Source organism: Lepeophtheirus salmonis, chromosome 6, assembly GCF_016086655.4.
Source record: "Lepeophtheirus salmonis chromosome 6, UVic_Lsal_1.4, whole genome shotgun sequence".
In the NCBI taxonomy this organism is placed as follows: domain Eukaryota; kingdom Metazoa; phylum Arthropoda; class Copepoda; order Siphonostomatoida; family Caligidae; genus Lepeophtheirus; species Lepeophtheirus salmonis.
In genome coordinates this window covers 24,969,771-24,997,319 of record NC_052136.2, presented here as the reverse complement: position 1 = coordinate 24,997,319, position 27,549 = coordinate 24,969,771, and the positions used below count along the sequence as shown (strand labels likewise).

General features: G+C 28.8%; 1 protein-coding gene across 4 annotated transcripts in view; it reads left to right on the top strand.

Moving 5' to 3' along the window:
- Positions 1-27,549, top strand: part of LOC121120791 (synaptotagmin 1) — a 93,637-nt gene that overhangs the window by 52,764 nt on the left and 13,324 nt on the right. For 2 of the 4 annotated variants that reach the window (XR_011780556.1, XR_011780554.1), the window contains one exon: positions 3,977-4,367. Coding sequence is in view for 1 of the 4 variants with exons in the window: in XM_071889090.1 (XP_071745191.1) it covers positions 3,879-3,910 (32 nt within the window). In the remaining 3 variants the exon portion in view is untranslated. Of the gene's footprint in view, positions 1-3,878; positions 4,368-27,549 lie in introns of those variants that run through there. The other 2 variants (XR_011780555.1, XM_071889090.1) reach the window with 2 other exon arrangements.

The window sequence follows — 27,549 nt, the reverse complement described above, 5'->3', positions numbered from 1 at the left end:
AAAGTTTCAGGAGTTCATAAAAATGAATGCTTCAAATTGTATCTCACAATGTTTGTTTTTATTTAATTGTACACTATTATATTATTTTGGTTTACTTTTAATATTTTAGTGTGTTTACGAAGAGTCAAGAGTTGTTGATCAATCTTCGCTATTGGTCAATTGATCAATAAATAAATATTATTATAATAACAAGAGCATGGCGATAATTCATTCACAAAGTAGTATCTAGAGCATACACTTTATATTTAAATAGCCATTATTAAGAAGAACTATTACTAGGTCCTTGAATCTTTAAAAAACAAAGTAATATTCAGTATAACTGCATATATGATCTAGTTTAACGAGCTTAAATACTATTACAGTTATTAAAGTCACGTCTCATAAACATATATTATGTAGATAAGCACATTTTAAGCAGATGGTAAATGCATATAAAAGTATCATGTGTATTTATTCATCAACTTTAGTGGATATTTATACTTCAAAATTCTAGTTGAAAATGAAATCTGTTTTTCATCATAATGATGAAAAAATGTGATTCCGTGAGTTTTCCTTCTCTTTGAATTACCGCAAGTAGCTTATTCCTCCTCAAATAAAAAAAATAAAAAAATCACAAAGATATACACAAATAACAAATCCATTATTAATGTAAAGAAAGCATATTACCTCAAAAACCAAACTATGGTTGGTTTCCACACTTATAAAAACAATCATTGATAAAATATCTAAATGGAAATATGTTCCTTATTTTCATCTTTCTTCTTATATGAAGTATTGAAATATAAGTTCCAAACCTCAAAAGCTCCTTCCTTTTTTCTCATCTCTTATGTATAATGTGTCACCGTTGTTACAAGAAATATCTAAATATTTAAGCCACACACTCTATTAAAAATAAATAATCAATATAAATATACAGTGGCAAAAAAAAAGTAAGTATAATTCTAATGAAATAATTGAATATGTTACGAATATAACGATTTAATACATTGAAGTCTTTTAATATCACACAAAAATCAAGGTAATATATCAAATTGTCCTTTATGAGTAATGGATTTTGATTTTTTATTTCTAAGAAACTTTTGATTTAAATGCAATTAAATATGAAAGTTAAAAATACTCAGAAAAGAGAAATCCATTACTGTTAAGAGTTTAAAATCATTTCCCACTTGTTTTTCAGTGGCAAAAGATACTCACAAGTAATAAAGAAAATAGGGGTAAGCTTGAAGTGTCTAAGCTATAAATATATAATTATCAATAAAAACAGTACATCACAAACTCCACCTTATAATATAATTGATGTCAATGTGATTGAGATGAGTGATTTTTACAACATATATTGTACATAAAGGACACTGAAGGACTCTTATCAATTAAATTGATTTCATATAGTAGGAGACAAAGCAAAGGTGGCATAAGGAGGAATAGACCCAAGAATTTCAATGAATGAGCTCACTGTGTTTTTCAGTCGATTAATATGTATCTTTATAGAACTCCTTAGTCTTTACGGAATTATACGAAGATTAGAGCAAGATCTGGAGTAATTTATGTATAGTCTATAGAGACAATGATTAACGAGGTTGAGATTTTTATCTTATGATACACCCCAGCCCATGGGTTGTGAAAGGGATCCCCTTGTCCAATAGGTGGATAATTACTCACCACTGCTGCTTCCCTGTGCACAAAAGACTCCTTTTGGTATCCTATGCTCTTACGGTCATTTTGCAAAATACATGATTTTCCACATTGGCCATAATATGTAGATTGTACAGAAAGTACCTCAAAAACCTATTCTATAAGAAATAATATAAAAAAATTTGGAAATTTTTTTTACAGTTATTCACAAAAAACAAAACATAAAACTATATTAAATTTCCTGAAAAAAAAATTCAAAAATCCACAGCTATTCACAAAAAAAATTCTAATTCTAAACTTTTTCTTCTGGTGCATAGTTTGTCAGAATTACCTTTTTTTAAGAAAATAAATCTTTCAAAAAACATTTTTACTTTATTTCGCATACAAATTTTTCATCTTCACCAAGAAAAATTATAGTAAAAAGCAAATATTCCTCAATTTGGGAGGGGGGGGGAGGCAGAACTTCCAGCTCCGCCCCTGCGTACACCCCTGCAATAAAATTTAAATCAAATAAAAACTTCATTATAACGTTAGTTTTGCTAACATAATATGTTATAACAATGTAAGTCACGTGTTGTTGTCGAGGATTTTGAATATATATTGGAATTAGAAGAAAAAGCATGAACGTTTAATTTAGGCTCACTTGAGATCGGGAGGAAGTTTGTATAGCAAATGTGAAATAGTATTTAAAATAATAAAAAGAAGTCGAACATAAAGTTTGGGAGTTTACTTATTAATACTTTCCTTGAAGAGTCCATGAAATATGGATTGGAAAGAGCAATTTTCTGTAGAGATTTCACATTTTCACATAAAAAATTCACATTTGAGAAAGTGAAAGTATTTTTTTTTTTTTTTTTTTTTTTGGTAATATTTAGTGTTTTTAACTAATTTTTCATAATTTAAATATGTAAATGTTAATTATAAATAAATGGATAAAAAATAAAAAAACTACATAAGTCTCTTCATGAAAAAGATAAATTTGGTAACATGCCAAAGCCTCATGGGAACCAAAGCTTCCCCATAAAGTGATGAAAAGACGACCATATGATTAGTTTGCTTACAAATTATTACTGACTACGAGGTGACTTTTTGATTCACCTTGCCATGAATAATTATAAAACAAAATTCGCAACCTCCATGAATCTCATCTTAACAAGGTGAATTTGCGCATTCAAATTTATATAATATATACATATATTTTATAACTATATTGCGGAATTAAGTTTTTTTCCTCATTTTTTGATCTACAAAACAAGAAATATATATAATATAGGCAATATGCGGAGTTCTTAGAAATAGTGGTCCAACATGTTTTGATCTATGAGGTTGTTCAAATGCATCAGGAGGAAAAATTGGAGAATTGAAAAATGTCTTCTGATCTTAATGTGCGAATCTTAGATCTGGAATCTTTTCAGAAAATATTTGATTAAGTCCATGGAAAATGTACAAGTTAGGTTTGTGTCGTTTTTTTTTCCCTTTATTGGAAGATAACGATAACAATTCAAGCAAAATCAAAATACTTGATTTTATCATTGTATCATAGAATGTGACATTAAGGAAGTTATACACTCCACCTAATTTTAAAGAAAAAGATAAACCTATCCCCCTCCTTCCCCCTGGATACTAAATATAGGCTACCTCTTCCACAAAACGAGACTCTCTGATCACAAAACCATTCACCTCCCAAAACCAAATACATACATTTTGAAGCATTAATTTTATAATAGATAGACTAATCTTTAGAATTGTATACCTCTATGCTTTTGACATGGAAATGAGGCTGACATCAAACAATTCTTAGTTCATTCTTTATTGGTTTGACATATTTATTTACATTTTGGGATTTTTTTTTAAATTTAATATTCTTACCTTCCTTGTACAACTACTTTTACAAATAATGATAATTGATATATTTTATAAAGTCTATCTAATAGCCGACTGTTATTGGTTTTGACTATGGTATAGTGTTGGTCGAAATAAATGAATATCATGTAGTAAGTACCTCAATAGTGACACATTGTAGGAGAAAGAAAGTCACCTCGTAGTACTAAAGACGTTCCTTTTTATACATGAAGTTTTTAGCTTTGTAATTTTGTAACAAAGTGTGCACATCCTCGAATCACTTAAATCCTTAAAAAACATAATACTTACATACGAATTCAACAAATGTATAGCTAATTAATTTTTTCTTATATGTAGTGTATTGGCATTGATTAATAACGTAATTTATTTTCTTTTCATTTCAGGCAAGAAAAAAATCAGACCCTTAATTCTTTGAAACCCCTGCAAACATGGATTATGGATCGTTTACTCATATCTATTCTTTTATTTCTATTCCATACAGGTAGAGGATTTCTCTCACTAGTTCACCAACAAATTAAAGACAAAGAACAGTCTCAGTAACTTATATAATGCAATACTTTTGCATTAAAGTCTACATTTAGTCAATTTAAACAAATAAGTAATAAAAAAAAAGCCAACTATCGTCCCTCCGTTTAAAACTTTCTCAATATCAATATAATTAAAAAACAACTTTCTTGTTTGAATCATGCCATCCAATGCAAAAAAAAAAAGTCCTTTTTGGAAAAATTAATTAGAAGCTTATATCGAAGCAGCTTTCTAAAGCAACTAAGAATGCAAAAATGAAGGTTCATTAAAAGTTTGAGACCTCAACTTTCTGAAAAGGATCTGTGTGTTGCAATTTCTACACGAAATATTTTATGGAAAAATGAGCAGTAAGATTTTTGTTTTGTTTTATTCCTCATCAACTCTACAACATTTACTAAAAATGTGGGTTTTTAAATTATCTCCCTTTTTTTGAGTGTGTAATATTTGTGATCCCTATGTGTTTGTTTTCGTATAATCTGAGTAAGAAGTAAGTAAATTGAGTACTCATTATTCTCTCTGCACCTCCGTAATTAAATGTTTTTATACCATATTATATATGTATTGTTTATCTTCCTTTTTATTTCGTATTTTGAGTGCACGTTTGTACTTGGGGGAAGGGGGGGTTCCATGTAAAGAGTATTTATACACATATAAATATTGATAGCCTTTTACAATACATATCAATCTATTATAGATTGTAAGTATGAATTCCTTTCAAAATGAGTAATTTTCCCACTCCATTCCTTTCCTTACCCTTTTACTTATATGGATGTAGGTAAACATAATGTAAGTGTACATTATTTAAGTAGTAGATAATAAATTATATTTGTATGTATGTAGCAAGAGTGTTAGACGTAGATCCTTCAATATATGCTCATATTATACTGGGTATATATATATATGTAGGTAGTAGTATCCCTATCATTTTCCTTAGAAACAAAATATTCTTAAATGATGATAGTTTTCTCTAAAAACTTGGCCAAAAAATTGATAATATATTAAACATACACTAAATAATCTAAATCAAAATGTGTAATAAGGTCGAAAAAGCTTTAAAAACACAATGGACATATATTTATCTATACATATGGCCATATGATGAAGAAAAAAAACCTTTAAGATAAATAATAGATTGTATACACATGTATATAAATGTCAAACAACTCGTGTCAGCAGTATTTTCCCTCCTTTTGTCAAGGTAGTGGAGTTAAGAGGGATAAAAAGAAACGAAATTGATAAGATTTTTGTGTTTTACCTATTTGGTAGAGTTGCTATGATTGTAATTTTAAAAACTACATTTAAAAATTAAAAAAAGAAAAACAGTCGATGTGTGAGCTCTTTCTTCTTTTTTTTTTTCATTATTTAATAGATCGTCGTTGTGTTAACTTCACACTCTGAAGTATGTATTATCACCTATCTTTGCTGTAAATTGTTTTATAAATGGATATTAAGCTAAGTATAGATTATGTAAATATAATTCAAACATTTCCACTGCATTAATGCTATTTTGAATGTTGACTCTTTATAGAAGTAATTCATTTTCTCCCCCAAAATCCTCTAAACGGCAGCTGATATAAACAAGTAGTGTGTATTTTTTAGCTTGCCCATTTTTTTAGGAATTGGTAATCTGAAGAATGAATTTTCTTTTCCTTAGCTGTTGTCATTATTATTTTACTCCTGAGGGGTGAACATCCTTTCCTTCTACATTCAGTTAGATTCAAACCTGAGTGAACATTCGTTTGTGCTCATAAATGACGGAGAGTAATCTTGAGATTTTTCTGCCGAGTAATAATCGTAAGCCCTTTTTGGACTTGGAGTATAATTGAGGATTGAAAGTAATTCTTACTAATGTCCTTGTTTATTTCCTTCTCCGCCCCTCCCCACTTATTTTCTTAATATCCCCAAAATACAGATGATTTCCATCAATATTAATAAGGTTCTTAATTCAAGTGTATCACCATATGTATCACCCTTGCATTCTCTTTGTACTATTTTTTCCCTTATAAAAATGGCAACTCTACTCATTAGTCAATATACTACTTATTCACGACATTTTACAATACACATATTTTGTCAAAACCATTTAAAGAATTTTCAATCTCAATTTTCATTTTGGTTATGGATCCCTTTGTCTGTGATTGTAATTAATTAATGAACAATGAATTAATGGAAATAATTGTAATACTCAATCAGAGATTTATTTACAAGAAATACACCTACTGTAGGTATATGTGCTACATATCTATAAAAAATATATATCTTACATATTGCAGTATTATTTTCATTTATGTATGTATGTAAATATTACATTCTACTTCTGCCTTGTTAATACATGTATTTCAAACCATAAGTATGTTGTTACTCTCAGATATGATAGTAACAACATATTATATGTAGATATGTAAGTATATGCTGAACTTTGCACAAATGTTTTGAAACAGTTGTGCAAAGAAAGTATGAAAAGTGTGTGTATGTATATTGTAGGTCTTTAACTGTATAAATATATCAATGTCTGTCCTACACTACTTCATAAGGTTCATGTAGTAATGTGAAGAATTATTTTTCTTCATTTATACTCAATCTATACCTACAAATATTAAATTAAGTTATAATTCGATTAATTGTAATTATTTCAGAGCCATTTTGAAAATCTATTCATAAATTGAAGAACATTCATGGTCAGGGGCGTACGTGGGAGGTGGTCAGGAGGGCTGTTTTTTTAGGATTTCTTCTAAAAGCGCCATTTGAACAAATTGTGCAACAGTGCAAAAAAATTACAAAATGCCATAAAAATAAGCCCCCCCTGCATAGTGCATACTAGAGTTTCTCTCTCGGGATTCTTTTTCACACCAACAAGAAGTCGCGCATTTCATTATTCTAGTAGCGGGCAAGTTGACTTTTAGTCCACGGATGAGGTTGTGTAGCTATCAACTATACAGCCCATCTCTCTAAAAAATGAGCTTGATCATCATATACTTTTTTTTTTTTTTGCGGGTAGGATCAGAATAAGGAATTTGAAAAAGCGGTACCTACAGGTTCTAAGAAAACAACCCTACCACTTTTAGTGGTAATTATAAAAATGAGAATTGAGAATATTTGGTCAAACTCGTTTAAAATTGATTATTTTTCCTTAAAAATATAAACAGAAATATTTAAATCTCACTGTATTTAAAAAATTAGTCTCCGGAGTACTTCTCAAAAACGATTTCCTGGGAAATGAGAAACTCTAATGCTTATTTGTATTACTTTGCTATATTTTCAATAACAAATGGAACTTATTTATAATCATTATTGAATTTTATTACTAACTGTACATATACATACGTATTCTCACAACACGCCTGTTAAATCAACTTTTGAACGGCATTTAATATTAATCATGACTATTATGGATTAATTATACCTACTTAATGATGGAAAGGTTGATTTATAACTAAGTATGTAGCTATAGCATGTCGATTGTGACGGTATTAGTAGGTATATGTGTGCATGTAATCGTATTTAATTTTTAAAAGTGAAGAATGACAGCTTTACGAACTTCACAATCCTACATAAACCAACGACCTCTTCACTGAAATAATAACACTACAGGTAGGACATATTATAAGAATCTTTAAGGAGACGGTGAAATATTGAAGGTAGACCATATTATTATGTGGAGGAAACACACATAATAATATGCATTTTATTAATAGAAAATAAATTAATCCCAGTGGGTTTGACTTCATTTTAATTGTATAATACCGAGTGGTCCATTAAAATCTGAACTCTTTCAATTTTAAAATTCAATAAGATATATATTTTATTAATTACCAATAGAAAAAGAAAAAAATACTATAAATAGATCTGAGCTATCTTAATCATATATGCATGCGCCCTTAGTGGCATTGATGGCTTCCAGGTGGTGGTGGTGGAAGGTCTAGAGCCCTCTGCGGATTTAGTCCTCTGTCATGATTTTTAGTGCTGGCTGACAATGGCTTTAAGAACATCATTGTTTCGATTACCGACATTGTAGGCCTTCCCCTCGACATACACTCAAACGTTGCATTCAACTAGGTTAAAGGGGGGGGGGGGATAACTCAAAAGTCTCATTCAAACGAGTCTTACAATAGAGGAGATGTGTTTCTTTCATTGCTAGTGCCAAAAATGGCCTTTCCACCCTCATAAGACTCTTTCCATCTACTTTTTTGATAGCTTTATGGACAATCTGGTGTGAAACGCTGAGATCTCTTGCATGTGTCCTCATGGACTTGAGAGGATTAGCCTGGGAGGATTTTTTAACTCCTACGGATCCAGTTTGGCCTTTTTTTGACAGACCCCTTCTTCCTCTTCAACGTTTCAGAATTGCTGACGACGTATATAGGATCCTAGAGACGCCCAACTGCTTAAAGTGGGCGAATGGAAATTCGTTGATCACGTTCATGCGTCATTTTCTCGACTTGTACGTAAGCTCAAATTTGTTTGTTTTTTTGTAAGTAATTTTCCATGCTTTAATATATCTAAATATGAATTAATTTTAATTACTCAAACTCCATTAATTATTCAATTAGTAAGTGTTCAAATTTCAATGAATCACCCGGCATACAACTTCTCTTGATGCATATGGAATTAATAATAAAGAATAATTAATATTTGCATAGGGGAATTTCATTCGAGAGAAATAAATTAATGGGATAGTAAACAAGAGCCATTTTATAAAATGAATGTAGCTATGAATTCATGGCTTTCAAAATTTATTTAAGGTTGTCTTTGAGTTGAAATATTGTCTTTGAAGACAAAAAAGGGAAAAAAAGACATAAATAAAAGTCTTTTTCACACCATTGCTGTATTATTTTTTCATAATCAGCTCCTATAATTATTATTACTTCCTTACGTTTGTATACCGTAATATGTACAAAGTACATATATATATAAGTATTTCTAGCAATTATTTTTCCTTTAGTTAAATATATGTAATTACAAAGATTAACCCCCATGCATTTGGGAGAGGAAAATAATGTTTTAGTGCAGAGTCACTTCTAAAAAAAGTACACATTGACATTTATTATACGATCAAAAAAATTCCGGTTAACTTTGATTCAATTCTAAATAGAAAAATATTCAAGACAATAGTAACAAAAAATTATTTCTTAGAAAACTATTGACACTATTATCAGCTACTTTTCTATTCAAATATGTCAACATCTATTGTTGGTATGGCAGTAATTCTCTCAGGGAAAGAGACACGAATTACCAGTAATTTTTTTAGCTTCTCCGTTCTTTTGGAATTGGTAATCTGAAGAATGAATTTTCTTTTCCATAGCAGTTGTCAGTATCATTTAATTCCTTAGTAGTGAACATCCTCTCATGAATAGATTTAATTATATTCAAAATCTGATTAAACATTCTTGTTTGTTCATAAAGTAGGGATGATGATTTTTGGCAGAGTTATAAATGTAAGTCCTTGTTGGAATCCGAGAAAAATTGGGGATCAATATTAGATTATTTTTGCAAATGCTCTTGTATATTTTCTCTGCCTGTTCCCTTGTCACAACTGGTTGTAGTTGATCTCCTCTAATACATTGCTCAAATTATCAGGGTTACAAGGTTGTTTTTGGTTTTTTTGGGTTTTTTAAGCATGCTCATTCTACAATGGATTTTCATCATTGCACTGCATCGCATCACGGATGTAGTCTTGATCCACTTTTATGATGGTCTCCTCAACAACTCCCTTCATTTGTTTTAGACTTACATGGTGTACTCTACACACCTACATCTCAACCTGCATATATGAAATCATGTACAAGAACTGTAAAACGATAGAAATGCGTTTGTTTCATGCTGCTCGTGAGAACAGGCCTCTTTAACATTACTAAGGACTTATTACAAATCTTTGTGACTATTTTGTTTACTGAAGTACGAAAGACTTCCTAACATTTAGAATAACTGTGCATCAATAGGGTTCATCCAAAGCTACTGATATAAAATTTTAATGTGTGTGGTGTGGGGGTAATTCTAAAAAATAAGAAAAAAAGGAGAGGACAAAACTGCACAAATATTGCAAATTAGTCATTGTTAATGATAGCCAATCAGATTAATCAAAATTTGGAACTCTTGTTCTCCAAATATATATCTTAACTTATAATGTGTAAACAATATTAAAGGAATTAAATAATAGGATGTTTATTTTAAAAGTCCATGAGTGTGCTATTCTTAGTTAACTTATTTTGTCAGTGAAATCATTCTCACATGACAAAGGCATTATAAATTGAATGCAGTTATTAGTTAATGTAGTCCTGAAATGAGTTTTTGTAACTTATAATCTATTATTAAAATGGATTCTACACATTTAAACCTTTTTGAAATTGTCACAGTATTCAGCAATTACGACATTCAAAAAAAATTATTTAATCTAAAATTGTTATATTGATAAATTTGTTGTGATATAATTTTTTTTTTAATTATCAAACTGTAAAGATTGTTTTCTGCATCGATGTTTCTTGTTCAATTCAGCTTAGAAATCAGCAACACCGATGTTCTTCAAAGTCGATACACTTGCCATAATTACCTCATTCATTGCGTTTGTATCATCTCTCATCATGGATAAGTTTGTTGACTGTTTATTTTATTAGATCAATGATGTTAAGTTTCTCAATTGGTAATATTTTAGTGATTGGGTTTATCCTCTGCATAATATGTTTCATGAATGTTAGTAGAATAACACAGTCGACACCCAGCAAATTACAAAGCAAAGATGTTGCAAGATTTATCGTTTTGGTATCGAAACAATTTGAAGTGGACAGTAACCTTAATGTTTCAGTAAAAGACTCAGAACTAATCCATACAGAATGTATTCAGAACGAGCGACCTATTTTTTCTTTGATAAGTTACGAAGTTTTAACGAATTTCGATGTCCTTGCTTGTTTTTTCAAACGCTGCTAACCTAAAATTAATCTGATTTTTGTTTGATCATGATTTGTAGAATCAATAATTAAAAATAATATTTTGAACAAGACTAGTACATGAATATGTAGAATGTTCAGTACATATGTAAATATGGTTATATAAACAGAAAACGTTAAGGGAAAATGTTTTATAACCATTTATAAAGCTAATGCTTTGCCTTAGGTACTACCAGCAAATAATGTGTATAGAGACTAACATATTGCAAACATTGAAGTGATTCGTTTGTTTGCATTACACCCATGTTCAACTACAGGCTTGCTGCGGTGACTCTGACATTAAACGTATGAAATATTTCGCCGTTTCAATTCTTGCAATTTTGGTTGTGCTCCATTGAACTTGCCAGACATTGTAGTAACAAAATCGTGTGACTCTAAGTATAAACATATCAGAGCTATGCCATTAATGACATCACAACCTATTTTAAGCCCGACGACGATTTAAGCCCGATAATAAATATACCCAGTGATTAAAAACTTGTTTTTAATCACTCGTTATTTGTGTGTGAGTGAATGTGTTCAAATTATACAAAAAAAAAAACAACATTTACATATGAATCAGTTTTATTGTTGATAGAATTAAAAAATTATATTTTTCATGCAACACTAAATTATACAACCAACAGATATTTAGAATTAACAAGAAGCAAATGCTCGGGAGCCTCATTTTCTTTTGCAAATTCGTTGATTATCTCCTCCATCTTATTCTCCTTAAAAAAGCTAGTAGTTTCACTTTCAATGTTCAAAATTTTCATAGAATCGGTTCCTTATGTATGTTTAATATACATAAGAAAGGATAAATATGATCTTTTGATTGAAGATGAAGTTATTTTTATAGAGGCAATAATATTTGCTGCTGCTTTGTAAAAAAGAAGAATCATACTGCATCAATTTTACAAGCTTGTGAGTAGCAGTGTAAACATATTCCTTAACATTCATCCTGATTGCGATAGCACCAATTTTTTCTGTTCCGTAGTCTACTAGATTTATGAATTCCTTAAAATTCTGAAACCACTTTTGCTTTTTCTTGTGCAGCTGAATGTGGCTTCATCACCTCTTCTTTCAAGAAAAAAATGACTTTTTGATCTCTTTGTCAACACAAGCTTCCAGCTCTGAGATAACGGGTCTTATTCCATTGTTGTATAGTTCTTTTTCATAGTAGTCTTTGACTTTGTGAAAGTTTTTGGTTTTTGTTCTTGGAATTTCTGCTTCTTCGAAGTCATTGGAACTGATAACTTTCTTTACAAGATTGGCCATAATAGTTGCTTTGGTCCAAGTTTCTTCAAATCTGTCATGTAGCACTTTTTTATAGTTTCAATAACAGTTTCAGCCGAGTTTTTTGCCGTGTAACGTCACTTTTTCAGGACTGTAAACATTTAGACAAATCATTGATAATTCTCAAGACTTGATCCACAACCAAAATAGACAAGATGAATTCTAAATTGAACATGTTGTTAATGAATCCATTGTACTTGTCTGTCATTTTGGTTTTTTTCTTCTTTCTCCTCCCCCAAAATCCTTGGCTGTATTTTCTCCCGCTTAAGAGCCAACATGGGTTCAAAAGGGATCGATCATATCTTTCACGTATCTTGCAACAACAGTCATTTAATAGTAACGAGATAGATCCGGTGTTTTCATCAGATATTCCGAGTATTCCAACTGTATTAATCTCATTTATAATCCTTCTTCGTACCTCAGTACTCATTAAGTTGTTTATCATCTCGTTCTGGGATTGACCAGACGTATAGGAAACAAAATGTGCTGACCCATTTTTTGATAACCAGTGTTTAATCGTTGCTGAGATGGCCAAATGGAACCATCAAAAAGCTCTTGTGAAGTTGACCGACTTCAACTATTGATGAATACACTACACGGAATCAGTTTGGAGTGATTTATAATTCATTTTGCTCTAGTCTCCAATCCTTACTGAACTATCTCTAACACAATAGGCACTTAGCTCTCACACGATGAATATATATGTGTTTCTGCTTCTTCAATGCTGATTTTTATTTTTTCTATGCATCACTCAACGAGATTTAAATTATGTGAAGCAATTAATAATTAATCATCAACATATCTTTGAACTGTTTTTTTTTTCTCTTTTTGCTCTTCTTTGTCGATCTTATGCATCCTATACGAGTTCATCTCTTTTTCTAATTGTTTAGTATGAAGTAATAAATAGGGGTGTTAAAATTGTCTAAATTTAACTTAATTTATAAAACCTACTAAAATGCATTGTTTTGTCAATTTTTTGTCATGGTATTATATAGAAATAATTATTGAAGCTTATGTGTCTTGCATAGGTGGAAAAATTAGTCCAACTATATTTTTTGATTGAAAAATGTTGTTATTTAAGTATTAAAATTTTGATGATCTGATGAAGGTACACATTATGTCAAGCCGTTTATCAATAAAGAAGGGATATTTATGTATTGATGTAGAAAATAAGTTATAAATATTGACTAAGAACCAGCCACTATAATTTTTTCTTAAAAATGTTATTTAACCCACCGATGAAGTTGTGCAGTTGAGTTAGTACCACTCCAGATATATAACGATAGAGATAAAATATATTGAGTTTTTTTTTAAATTAACAAAAACTGTGGTGTATTTTTCTTTCAGCCGTTTTCATTAATTTTTATAAGTTGACTCTATTATTTAGAGACGCTGACCCTACACATTATTAGTTTAAAAAGGTATTGGATAGGATTTTGATTTGTCTTATTAATTTATATCAAATAAGAATTTGTGGCATCTCACACTCTGTCATTAATACTTATTTAGATAAAATTATCAATTTATTATGTAGTTAATAGAGAATAATTCATAAATAAATAATGGAAATAATTATCAACAGTTGGCAACAAAAAAAATCTAGAAGTATTTCTGTATGTTTTTCAAATTTTTCCATTCTCATTTGACTTTGGGATGCAGAACAAAGCTGAAAGTTAGTTGATCTAAACAATGCAAAATATCATTATTTATACATAACTCACTCCAGATCTTGTATGAAATTATCTTTTAAAAGAACTGAATATTCGATAATTAAAGATATAATCAAAGGTAAATTAAAGTGAGGATATTTTTAACATATTATTACTACAACGGGGATAACTAATTCCTTACATAATCACTGAATGATTTTTATCTTTACTTAAATACCTCATTTAATTAACGCTTATTGAGAGCTAAAACTTATTAGAAGCAACAAAATATTTCAAATTAGTTACTTAGAATAACGGAATATGAGTTATTAAGTTAGTCTGCAGGAATATACATATATGTATTTTTATTTTATTTTTTGGTGGGGGGGACTTGGTTTTTGGAATTTTTTTGAAAAAAATTAATATTCTTATACTAAATTTTTTGGAAAAAAAATTCAAGATATAATTTTTTTTCAAAGCTTGAAAATCCATAGCTATTGACAAGTAATCAATTTTTTTAGGAAAATTTTTTCAAAAATCCTCAGTTGTTCAGGAAAAATTAAATTTTTCGGAAAAAAAATTCCTTCTTTTAATTTCAAATATTAAATTTTTTGGAGAAAAATCAAAATAATCTAAAGATATTTTCAAAAAATTAAATTTTTGGAAAAAAAAGTTCAAAAATCAACTTATAAATATAAAATTTTCCGAAAAAAAATAATTTAATTATTTATTTATAATATATTTTTAGGATAAAATTTTCAATTTTTGTACTATAGTTCTGTGAATAGCTTTGATCTTTGACAAACTTACTAAGTAATTCTAATTTTCTCATCATGCATCTTTTGATTATTAGTATTATTAATGTATTTCAAAATACAAAAAATGAATTGAATCTTATATATGCAGTCATGTTCATCTAAAGAAAAATGGTTTTGATTGTTAATTGAAATATTTTGAGTAAATTTAAGATCCCTTATTTTTTTACATGGTCCTTGTCCTTAAATCGGGGCGTCCTCAAGGGGTGGGCTTGAGTGGCTGTAGATTAAGTAATTTTTGCTTTTTTTTCAAATGAAATGTTTATTTCCTAATGAATTGAAGTTTTTGAATTTTTTTTCCAAAAAAATCCCTCACCCCCTCTTCTCCACAAAGTATAATCCTACCGACGCACATGGTAATGAAGCTTCGAGGTAGTTGCTTCCTATCTTAGTCCATGAACAATTGACAATTATTTCTCCTTTGTGATCTAATCATTAAGTAACTAATTAAAAAATATAATTTGCAACAAAAAGTAATAAGAACACAAATTGAATTTTTGCAGTCTGTAGTGTCATCTTTGTCTTTATTTTTCAAAGTTTTGATCTAATCGTCAAGACTAAGACAAAACAACTAAATTAAAAATTAATTTGAAATGTTTTCCTTGTCTCGAGTAATGTGATCTTGTCCACAAATGTACTTTATCTTCTAACATAAACATTTGTATATTTTGAACATTAATCTACAATTAATTATTTTCATGTCAAAAATACCCTTTAGCTACTTCCAGTTCAATTTGTCGTTTAATATCATTTTTGAGAATGTATAAATTATTTATGATCAAACAAGTATATTAGGTCATTACAAAATAATTACAGAACCAATCCTGGGTATTTTTAAAACTTTACGAAATGCCTAAAAGGAAATTCTTCAGTTATATTCGGATATGTTAGAATGGAACACATATTGTATATAAATGATTGTCATATTGTAAATAGTTACGGAAAAGACGGAACGCCGTATGTCTATGACAAAACAAATATAGTTTGTCATTTATGAAGTCCTTTCAATAGAATCATTCAGAACTTGTAAATGAACGACAATCATTTTTATTGTTTTCGTTGACATACCTATGACATTCATTTTGTCCTAAATCAACATTTGAATATTTACATATATAAATATATGAATTATGAATGACAATAGTTCTATTTTCTCTGTTTCACTCATAGAACATAAGTTTTACAAAAGAATATATATGAAATACTTTTCAAGTAATTATAAAATAAGGAGAAGAAGATGAGATGACAAAAACATGGGCATTTTGTATGTTCCAAATTTAACTAAATAATATAGTACTTTGTCAGGGACGCAAATATGGTTTTTAAATCTAAGCGGATGAATTTGCCCCACGTAACTTGTTTACAGTCACTGATGATACTTAAAGCAATGAATACTCTATACATGGGCAGGAGCGCCTTCAAGGAGGCAGTCGGGACCCTCTAAATATATATATATATAATCCTACAGACGCCCTTCATGGGTTGTACACTCTAACTTTATCTTCCTTTTGTAATTCAGTCGATTATATGACTAATTGTTATAAGTAATCAATATTTTAAGGCAACAGGATTAACACAAGTTTATGCTTCTTATCGAATGTTATTAATTAATTCTCGTTACTTATTTAGTCATATAATAAAATTAGTTATATTTAATTTTGAAAATTTATTGAACACAACTCGCAACCTTGCCATGGGTATTTATTAAATATTCACCAAGAAAACTAAACTTTTAAAAATTCAATCAAAATTGAATTTTTCTTTCAGGCAAATGATTAATGTTACAATAAAATATTTATTCTTTCTTTCCATACATAATATAAAAGATTTGACAAAAAATATATATATTTGCTTCATTTTACCGTATTTTTTATGATGACACACATTTGTAGGAATTATATTGAAGATAACTTAATACATAATTTATTTTTCAAATGCTAGAAACATCTTTTATTAATATAGTTATTTTATGTAGAAATATTGCTCTGAATCGTAACTATACTTTAAAAACTTACGACTAAATGTTTCCAGCTTCAAAAAATACATTAATTATTTCTGTATCTTTTTCTGAATTGGATAATCATCATGTAAGAACAAATAAATGAAAAAAATTGACTCTTTGATATAAAATTTTATAAATTTCTTACTTTAAATGACAAGATTATAGTTTGTCGTAAATTAAAGACATACAACTTAATAACTAAAAAAATAAGAGCCTAAAAAATGAATATTTTAAGATCTGTTAATTGAAAAATATTTTTGTATATATATTAAGGTAAGAGTATCAAGACTTATTCATAACATATAAAATGCTATTCTCTTTGATTCACAAAAAGATAAATTTTGGATCATAAAAAGTTATTTTCATTTTTCACGAGGTAAAAACAATTAGGAACCCAACATTTCAATCCAAAGACAAAAATTTGCAAAAAAGAGTGATTATAATTTTTTTTTGAACCAAGTCATAATATAATGTATGACTAGTGAAAGTTTAGAAGACCACTTTTTCCCTAAGGTAGAAGATACATTATATTAGTTAAACCAGGGAATAAGTATTCCTCGGTTAATAACATAGATAATCGTTATTTTATTAAAAACATAATAAAAAGAATACTTTTATAACTCAAATGACCCAAATACCAAGAAAATACTGTCCTTTATGCCGTTCGTTTTTATTCAATGTCAAGAGACAACATCAGAAATAAAAGCGACAAAAATATTTTTATACCATTTGCAAATATTTTTGTTTTTTTGAACAAATTGACACTACAATTTTGAAAAAGCAACAATAAGGAGATGAGAAATAGCAACACAAATTTTTGAAGTGAGAGGCATTTTGACAAATTCCAGTGTCTATAAAACATGTCCCAGTCATCCCACTTAGACTATTCTTATTTTTTAAAGTAAACTCAAGATACACACTGAAAATTATCATATTCTTCGGCATGAGTAACTGATTCATAACACAAATGGCATAGAATGCATCAAATAGAGCTTTTGACGATTAAATGTAGAAGAATCTATGTGAACAACTCATTCAATTGTGCTAAAGAATCTTAGTTTAATGTTATTTTTTTATTTCTCATCAGTAGTAAAATGAGGATTTATAAATAAGCATAGAAAAAGGAGTATTTTCGATATAAAAATATTTTTGTCTTGGGCATATCATTTATAGAATTAATTTATGATTAGTTATTTACGTGCATTGTTTTTCTCTTCAAAATGACTGCAAATTTGACCATTGATTCAAACAATAATAATGTTCATATTTATATATTGTTTAAGTTCAATTAATTTCTTTAACAGGAATAAGATGACATAAGAGTAATTATGTCAAAATAAATAAAAATATTTAATTGCTCCATGATGTTTATAGGATATATCATATAATATACTTTTTTGAGAATTAATGTTGGAAGTTCAAATTTTTATTTGAGAAAATGAATTGTAATAATATTTGTTATAGAAGCAGATATTAAATAATTAAAATCAAAACCACTTTTTAATGTAAAGATGAATAGGGCCTCAATATATAAATTTAAAGTATTGCATTCTCAAAGCTGAATTTATTTAAATTTACTAAACAGTAGAAACTAAAATCAAATTGAAATTTTCCATTTTTTTTTTTTTTTTTTTTTTGTCTCTCTCAATTTATTAGGAAAACCTACCTTTCAGTCATATAAAAACGCAAGTTTTGGTGCTCTTATTCACGCAACCTATGAAGTGACTTTTGCTATGTACTAGTCATGTAGGAATGTATGTGTTTTATTGTATTTTGTAAATACAGGGGCGTCCGCTGGAAGGGTTAATTTCAAGAAAGTTTGGTTTTACAATAATTTTTTTGGGTCAGACGGAAAAATTTATACGGGAAAATAGGGATAAAAGTTTGTGTAAAAAGATTCATTTTCTTAAATAACAGGTGATTCGGGCAAATAGTGCTGAAGAGGCAAAATATTCTATATTTGAAATTTTTTCAAATAATATAATTTTTCAATTTTATTTTATAAATAGCTATGGATTTTTGAAATTTTTCCCCCCAAAAGATTTAGTTTTTGTCAATAGGTGTGGATTTTTCTATTTTTTTCAAAAGATTTAATATTTGAAATTTCATTTTGAAATTTTTTTCCAATAGAGTTTAACTTTTTCGAATATCTTAAGATTTAAAAAAAAAAATCAATTAGCTATGGATTTTGAAATATTTTCCCCATGAGAAGCTATATCTTTGATATATATATATGTATATATTAATAATAATTCCTTTAAACAAATAGGAATTTTAGTAAGACACGTAGTGTTGATCTGATGTGCTTTGGAGGGACTAAAATTAATACTGGTTTTTACAAGTCCCATAGTTTTAGACTTGTATTGTCAGCTAAGCTGAAACAGAAGGGTTTATAAATTAGAAATATCCCTAAAGAAGGATTTGGTCCAGGATATTCCTGTGTTTTTAATAAAGTTTATCATGTTCCTACAGAAAAAATTAATTAATATTTTTTCCTAATAATTAGTGCGTGGATTAAATATATTTAAATTGTATAATTATTTTTTCTTAATTAATAAAAGTTCTTTGATTAAGTCAGTTAAATTTGGGGGGTTTACTCCTTTCTTTTTACTGTTTCGAATTGCATATGTTTGCTGAAGGCCTTATATAAAACAGGAATTTTAATAGGACACGTAGTGTTGATTTTAAAATTATATTTTATTAAGGCTGTAAGCAAACACAATGGAATTGTTCGTCCCACCATCCCTAAAAAGTTGGTGCGTCTTTTGAACTAAGGAAACTCAAGAATGAATATACTTGGGATAAGGTGGGAAAATGGGAACGGAAGTATGGATACTTGCTGTTTGTTTTTTAAGGTAATACTTAAACTAGCTATTTGCTTCTAGCTTTTCTTAGCAATACGGAGATTTGCATGTGTTTACTGAAGGCCTGACATAAAAAAAAGCTTTATTTCCATAGACCATATCCATAATTGTATGATAAACAGTAGATGAAGGTTTTTTGTGCGCATGCATACCTCATAATAAGTGTTTCTCATCGAGAAATGAGGTAACTTGTTGCATCACGCTAGAGACAGCTCACAAAAACTCCCTTATTTTTTTAATAAAGAATGCTATGAATGTTGTCAGGATGGGAAGTGATAAATTTGTATAGCAATATATGTACAAATGAAAAATTACACACCTTCAAGTAGAAACATATATTTTTCATAAATATTATTTGCATTATTAGTTACTAATGAACATAAAATGCTAAAGATTTGTCCACCAAAATGAAAGTATATATTGTTTATTTTATTTTAGAGGGTAGAATGGAAGGTAAATGACATAGAAATTGTATAAGGGAAATAGAACAACAGCATAATGTAGAGTAAATCTTAAATATTACATTATAATATTATCGACCTTCACATACCAGAAATACTAAACTTATATAAATATACATTTTGTACTCACTAAGTTTTAGTATTACGTGAGGAACTACGTCATGTTCTACCTAATAATATTGATCATTTTCACTTACGTCATGAATTGCATCATAATTGAAGGAGAAGTCGTTATGGGGGCTCAAAGTTGATTTTTTTTACTAGATAAACTGAACGAATTTCCAATAAATCTGGAGTAAACTCCATCAAAGTGTTTTGTGAATAGAAACGGAGTCATATCCGTATTAAATATTACTTGATGCCAATAAAAAATACTGAATTAAATCAAATTCATATCTATTACAAATAACTTGATTTGTACAATTTTAATTTTTTTCATCGATTAGGGAAGAACAAGGTGGGATAGTTTCAGAAAAAAAATCTTATGATTTCTGTCCTAATAGTTATTTTCTACCTATGTACAATATATAAATGAGATTGTATAACGTTGCAATAATATATTTTTATACATTTTGTGTAGTAGATGAATACAATTTTGATAGGCAGTAAAGTTTATGTCCTTTTCATTTTGAAATCCAATTTTTATCCTTAATATTAATGAAGAAGCAGTTTTAATTGTTATAAAACTTGGTTGTTTAGCCCCTTTAAAATGGCCGAAAATCAACAATACTGACGTCACGTGAAAACGCTCGATATAATAATCTCACATTGTAGTGATTTATTTCTGTAAGTACTTAGAGACATCATACTTGCTACTATGTCTATTGTGTGAAGAGACGTCCACAAGGAGAGAGGCAGCTGGAGGGGGCGTAGCCATCCCTCCCCCCCAAAAAAAAAAAAAAAATAAAGGAATTTTGGTTTTGAAGTAGATTTTTTTTTGTTAGGTTTAACAAATTTAAGGGGTAAATAAGAATAAAATGTGTTAATGATTTCTTTTTAAAAAAAGAAATCATTCAATCTAATTAATGCAACAGAGCCAAAAATTTAATTTTTGAAATTTTTTGACAAAAAATTACAAAAACTAATATATTTATATAATCCTTGCTTGCCTACAAGTTTTAACTTGTACAATTCGATGAATTCAGGAAAGGAGATCCTCTTCATCCCCAATCTATGGGTTGGCTCTTGAGTCTTTCTTATACTTTATAAAAGATGGATTTCACAATATTCTCAAGATAATTAGGTCCCAGCAGACTTTTAATAAAATCTTACAATTCTTTCAAATAGTAACTATGGAAGAAAAACAGAATATGGATTTGCTGTGGATCGCAAACAATTCAGCTTTCATTTTTTTTTAGGTTTATTAGTTATTGCTTTATTCAATTTTGATTTTACTAAATTAAAAGTTCACGAAAAAAAAAAGAAGTTGTAATTGGAATCGTAAGTAGAGATGTGAAAATTGTTTGAATCCCGGTCAGCGTATAATCCATGTATGATATAATAACATATAAAATATGGTAATTGGATAGATGACATATCTACTGACTGAGCTGGCAAGGATCTATAGTTTTCTTTGTCTGGTGATGACATTTGAATTTTGAAAATATAAGGAAAAGTAATTAATTAATTAACATACTAATATGTTGCAGATACACACTACACACACTATTTTTTTTAGAATGTACACTCTCCGATAATCCATCCGTTTTTACATCTCTACTGCCATATCAATTTGGTCAAAATTAGATGGGCATATTGATTAATGGTTGAGAGTTAAAAGAGCTGGTGTGCTAATTTAATAAAACGATATCGCCGATATTTTTTATTTTGCATTTTTTTCCTCTAAACAAGAAAATAACCATCAAAGTGGTCCTTCATGGACGTCTCTTGATTTGAAAATCTATAAAATTAAATATAGAACGAAATTTTGATATTGTGAGCTGTATTTATAGTTATAGATGTACATTATATGTATATCATGCAAAAATAATTGGGCAATAATTCATATATCCAAACGTGTAAGACTATTATGAGTGCCGGAGAGGTTTGAGAAGAGATAAAAATGTATTCAAGAACCTTTGATAGGGGAAAATAATAATTACAATAATAATAGCACGTATAGGATGAGTATAAACAATTTCTTTCATTAATGATCTTATATAATTTTCTTTGACTTGATTGACGGGATTGATATTAGACGTAGAAAAGGTAGGTATAACATCATTTATTTTATTGTATTGCTATAAGGCTAGGCTCTGCTATGATATAATTATAGATGAGTTTCCTTTCTACATACAGTTTGTTGAATTATTTCGTAAAAGAAAAAATCCAAATAAAAAGAAAACTCAACACGTTATATAATAACCAGACTTTTTTTGAGCCTTTAGCAAAAAGGAAAAAAAAGGCATGTGACGTCAATGAAAGGATAGATCTGAACACATAATACAAGTTATGAAATCCATTTCATTATGTAATCCAATTGTTGAGTCTCTATGTATGTTAGTCTCCTCTAATCCTGAGATTCAATTTGATATTCCTATAGAGAGAGACAAAATCTGATCTTTTTTGTATTCTTTATAGGCACATGCTTCAAACTCTCCTATCAATAGCAACAAAAAACAACAAAAATAAATACCATTATTAAAAAACAGAGGGAGAAAAACCCTTCTCTCAAATCAAAAGTCGTGAATCTCAAGATTGTTTCAACAAATTTATCATAAATAGGATCATAACGATAATAATATCAAATTGAATGCCCCACCCAAGAATAAAGGGCTACATATATATTTTATATACAAAACTACACACAGATTGTGTATGTATAGGTATGTACAATACATGGATTGATTTGACGAAAGGGCCCTTTTTTGGATCTAGTTTTTTTACTCCCTATCATTAATTAGACTCCAGGGGTTAGCTTAAAATATTTTTCAGATCTACTGTAAGTACATAATATGTAGATATTTATACAAAAACATATTTTCTTATTTCTTTCCAGAACTCATTTTAAGCATGGGCTATACATACATATTAAAACTACATGTTTGCATGTGAATGGCTCATAGCCATAGATATGTAATACTCAATTAATCTGTTTAAAAAACTTTTCTTTGAAGTAGAAATGCTATTTTTTTTAAACTTCTACTCATTTCGTGATGAAATACGTTTCATATATACATAAATTGAACCCTCATTACCATTCAAGTGCTATTCTATTTTTCAAGTGGATTTATCGTGATGCAATTATTATGGCAAATTATTTAGAACTCATTTAGGTTGAGTTTGCTGACATTCTTGATTGTTTGTGGGGGGGAAAACCCAGGCGATATTACCTTCATATTGATGTTCTTCATAAACTCAAATAAAGCTTAATCATAACAAAGAAACGCCTATTAAACCATTTGAGTAATTAATAACTTCTCTGCCTAGTTTTTTAGCGTTTTATTTTTGAAAAAATAAAAATCGTTTAGGTACTATCACCTCACGCAATATGTCAAATGACTCAATCTTCTGTCGTAATACATTCCCTATACTGATTGTTGATAACAAAATATGAAGCTTTCAACTTTTTATCCTAGATACATACATACAAGTGGAATTTTGACTCTTTAATATTCTTTATATCAATACTAACAATAATTTATAGTATGTTCAAAATAAGATACCCTACTTACATACATAATATTCAAGACACAATAATCATATTCCAAAAACTGTTTGCCTTTATAATTTATGGGAATGCGTGACTTTAAAGACGATGTCTCATATTTTTCTTCAATACAACCAAAAATTAATTATTTTGGAGTTTTGCGTCATCTCTGGTTACTAAAAATCTATATTTAACTTTCATTTTGTCAATGTATTAAGATAATATGACAACGCATCTCGATAATTAATTTATTTGATTTGATTTTTCCATACTCTAAATTTTAATTCATTTTTCAAAAATATAAATTTTGTAAATGATCGCTTCTTTGAAGTGAAGGTTTATGTTTTCACTTTATAAAAAGATATGATTCTTACCACAAATGATAAATTTATAAAACCTTGAAATCAAATAGTATATTTATCGGCACTAATTATTTTGCTTATCATTTTATCCAATCCAAAAACATTATTAGAATCTGCAAACGGAATTTTTTTATGTGGTATTTATGTATGTCTCTTTTTGTATTAGCATAAAAAAATATAATATGTATGTACATATTATATTCCAATTAGCTACTAAGCTTTTTAGGACTAGAGGTCATAAATACACAGAAGTGAGGTATTTAATAAATACATAGAAACTAAATTTTGTTCATTAAAAAATCTTGTAGAATGAGCAGTTTTCGAAGTTTGTTAGTCACCAGGATTACGGCAAAAGTTACGGAAATTTTGATCAAATTCGGTACAAAGATTATATATGAAGACAGTAGGAAGCCATTAAATTTTGAGAGGTTAAAGTAAAAAAAAGCGTAAAAAAGGCATTATCAACCATAACTTTGGAGGAAATTGAGATAAATACCTCCATTTGATTTTAGGCCGAGGTTTTGTACTCTACGTAGATCACATTCTAGTTGCCATACCTATCCATAAATATATTTTAATTGCTTGGATTTAAGAACAGAAATAACTGCATGAGTCTTAAGTCTTTTTAAGCTAAGATATAATTAATTATGATATATACATACTTTTTACTCAGTATATATATATTACTCAGGTCAGGAGTGATATTATTGATTGTCATCATTCCTTTGTTGATGTTTTAATGATCAATAATTATTAATATCAATATACATTATACACATATATGTTGTAAATCTTGTGTATTTTTTAGTTGCCTGTTTTTGTGTTTTTGGAATTGGTTATCTGAAGAATGAATTTCTTTTCTCAAGTTGTGGTCATTATAATTCAACTCATGAGTAGTGAACATCCTTTCCTAAAGATATTCAATTATATTCAAAACCTGAGCGTAACCCTGATGATTTGCGGCAGAGTTATAAATGTAAATCCTAGTTGGAACCCGAGTAGAATGGAATATCGACATCGGAGTAATTATCACCAATGTCCTTTTTTATTACCTTATCTACCTTTTCATTCGTCAAAGCTGATCTAATGGAACGTTATGAGAGCCAAGTTACTCTCCTACAAAACATTTTTTGAAATTATCAGGGTTACCATATTTATTTTCGGTTTCATTTTTTTAACAGGTCAAAATACAAACCATTTTCAATACTAAATATACATAACTATGCTGTGTAAATACATACAAGTTATGATTTTGAACAAGCTGCAGCATAATATAGATAGATTCAAAATTACAAAAACATAAGTGAAAGGCTACTCTTTTATTTTCTTATCAGTATGAATGACATATAAAAATCAATCATGCTTATTACATAAGACATAAGAGCAAAGACAAACTTCTTGCTGAATAAAAAACAAAATGAGTTGGTTCATAATGAAAAGAAGAAAAAATAAAGTGAATCATACAAGCACTTAGTAATTAAGTTTGTTTGGGCTTTTTAGAACCTCTATTACCTATGAGGCATACAGCCTCCCATAACGTGACTTTAGTGTAATACACTCATGTATATGTTCGTACATAAATACTTATAGGCATATTTATAATAATAATGTGAATAAAGGCTTGGCCATGATACTTCTTCTTTTTATATTACATAACAAATAATTTTGCACACAAAAATGAAATGAAGAAATATATATATATATATTAAACGATACAAATGTTCATAATATGTATATCCGCCAATCGTATCACACATTTGTCTCTTTTAATTGTACCTCTTGTAGTGAGCATTAGTTGTTGATACTATTTGTTGGTAGTTGGTACAATAAACAATAACCATAAAAATAATGTGATATATAATTTGTCAAATTGTCTCACACGTTTAACGAACAAATGTGTCATGGATAATACGAGTAGTTTATTTATAAGAACATTAATAAATAGTCCATTACAACATATGAATGTACTCGGTACATTTCAGGACTAACCTACATAAATAAGTATAGGTATACATATAAACGATAACATAGATCCTGAAAAAATAAAAAAATAATCAACAAACCAGAAGTTCTTTGAACGCTATGTATATCTAGATTCGAATTAATAAATGAGTAGTACCTATTCATTGTTTCGTAGGAGAAGGAGGAGTTTTTGATTTTTCGGATCCATCCCTTCTTACATGTATGATCACATGTGGAGCAAAATGTGTTATAATTATGTAAATTATAAGTAATAATCCTCTGCGTCATTCAATTACCCATAACTTTGCCATAGTATAAGTACTATCGAAGGGATTTGCATCTAGATTCATCGACATTGGACATTGTGCAGTATACTGTACACATCAGTCATCTTCTGGCGGACAAACAAATGCATGAATGAATGCTTAATCCCTATTACTCCCTCTCCAGCTTTTTGTGGCATAGGTTAAATTCCTTCTGTCATACAAACATAGTTTTTAAGAACTTGGAGGAATATTGTTAGAAAATAGATCAACCTGAAAATCCTTAGATAATAGCTGCTGGAAAACCATGCATTTATTTCGTATGGAAGGGATTTCAACCTATTTATAAATAAATAAGTTCTACGTACAGTCAACAACATAATTATGAATCTTCCATTTATAGTTAGGTAGACTGACCACTACCTCCTAAATGATAAACAATATACCAAGTGACGTAGGCTGACATCAAAATATTTCCCCATCCGACATTATAAAAAAATTATTTTTCAATCCCATATTTTACAAATGGCTAGATATACACGTGGCCATGAAAGCATCCGTTTTGTTTTGTCCCAATAGATTTGCTTTTCTTGCCAACAGATCTAAGGATACAATATTTAAAAAAAGTCAAAATTAAATATGTTAGTAGCTTGTCAGTGACAAGATATATCTAGCTAAATAGTGAGATACAAATATATTTGATTAAAAAAATATTTGAAGTACGGATTTAGTCATTTTAAGTAAGTTTATGGAATATTTGCATAAGGTATATATAAAGAGCCCTGCATATCTATTGATATCAACTTATGCATAATAATGATTAACAATATCATGATATATTTAATGCATTTTTTTTTTGTGTTTGAGTGTACAAAAACATGTCTAGTGTTGGATATTTGAATGTGTGTTTTGTTGTTTTTTTTACTATTTTTTTTTTTATTAGTACTGTTGCTGTTGAATTTCCTTGCACGTTAAAGACGACGAACTTAACTGTGTGTTGTGTGTGTATGAGCTGTTGTCTGGTGCAAAAAAAAAAAATATTCTATGTAAAGACGTACATATAGTCAAATATCATCCACAAGTAACTTACAGTATTTATTTTTTAACTGTTATTCTATTGTGTCGAAGGTAATTTGAATTAAAAACTTTGACATAACCATAATAGTTACATAACCTCATAGAAAGGAAATCACTGTTAAGTCATGAAGAAATTGCAGTATCCTAAATATTTCAAATTATATGATTGTTTTTTTTTATCATACATGGTTTTAATTTAATAGTACTCA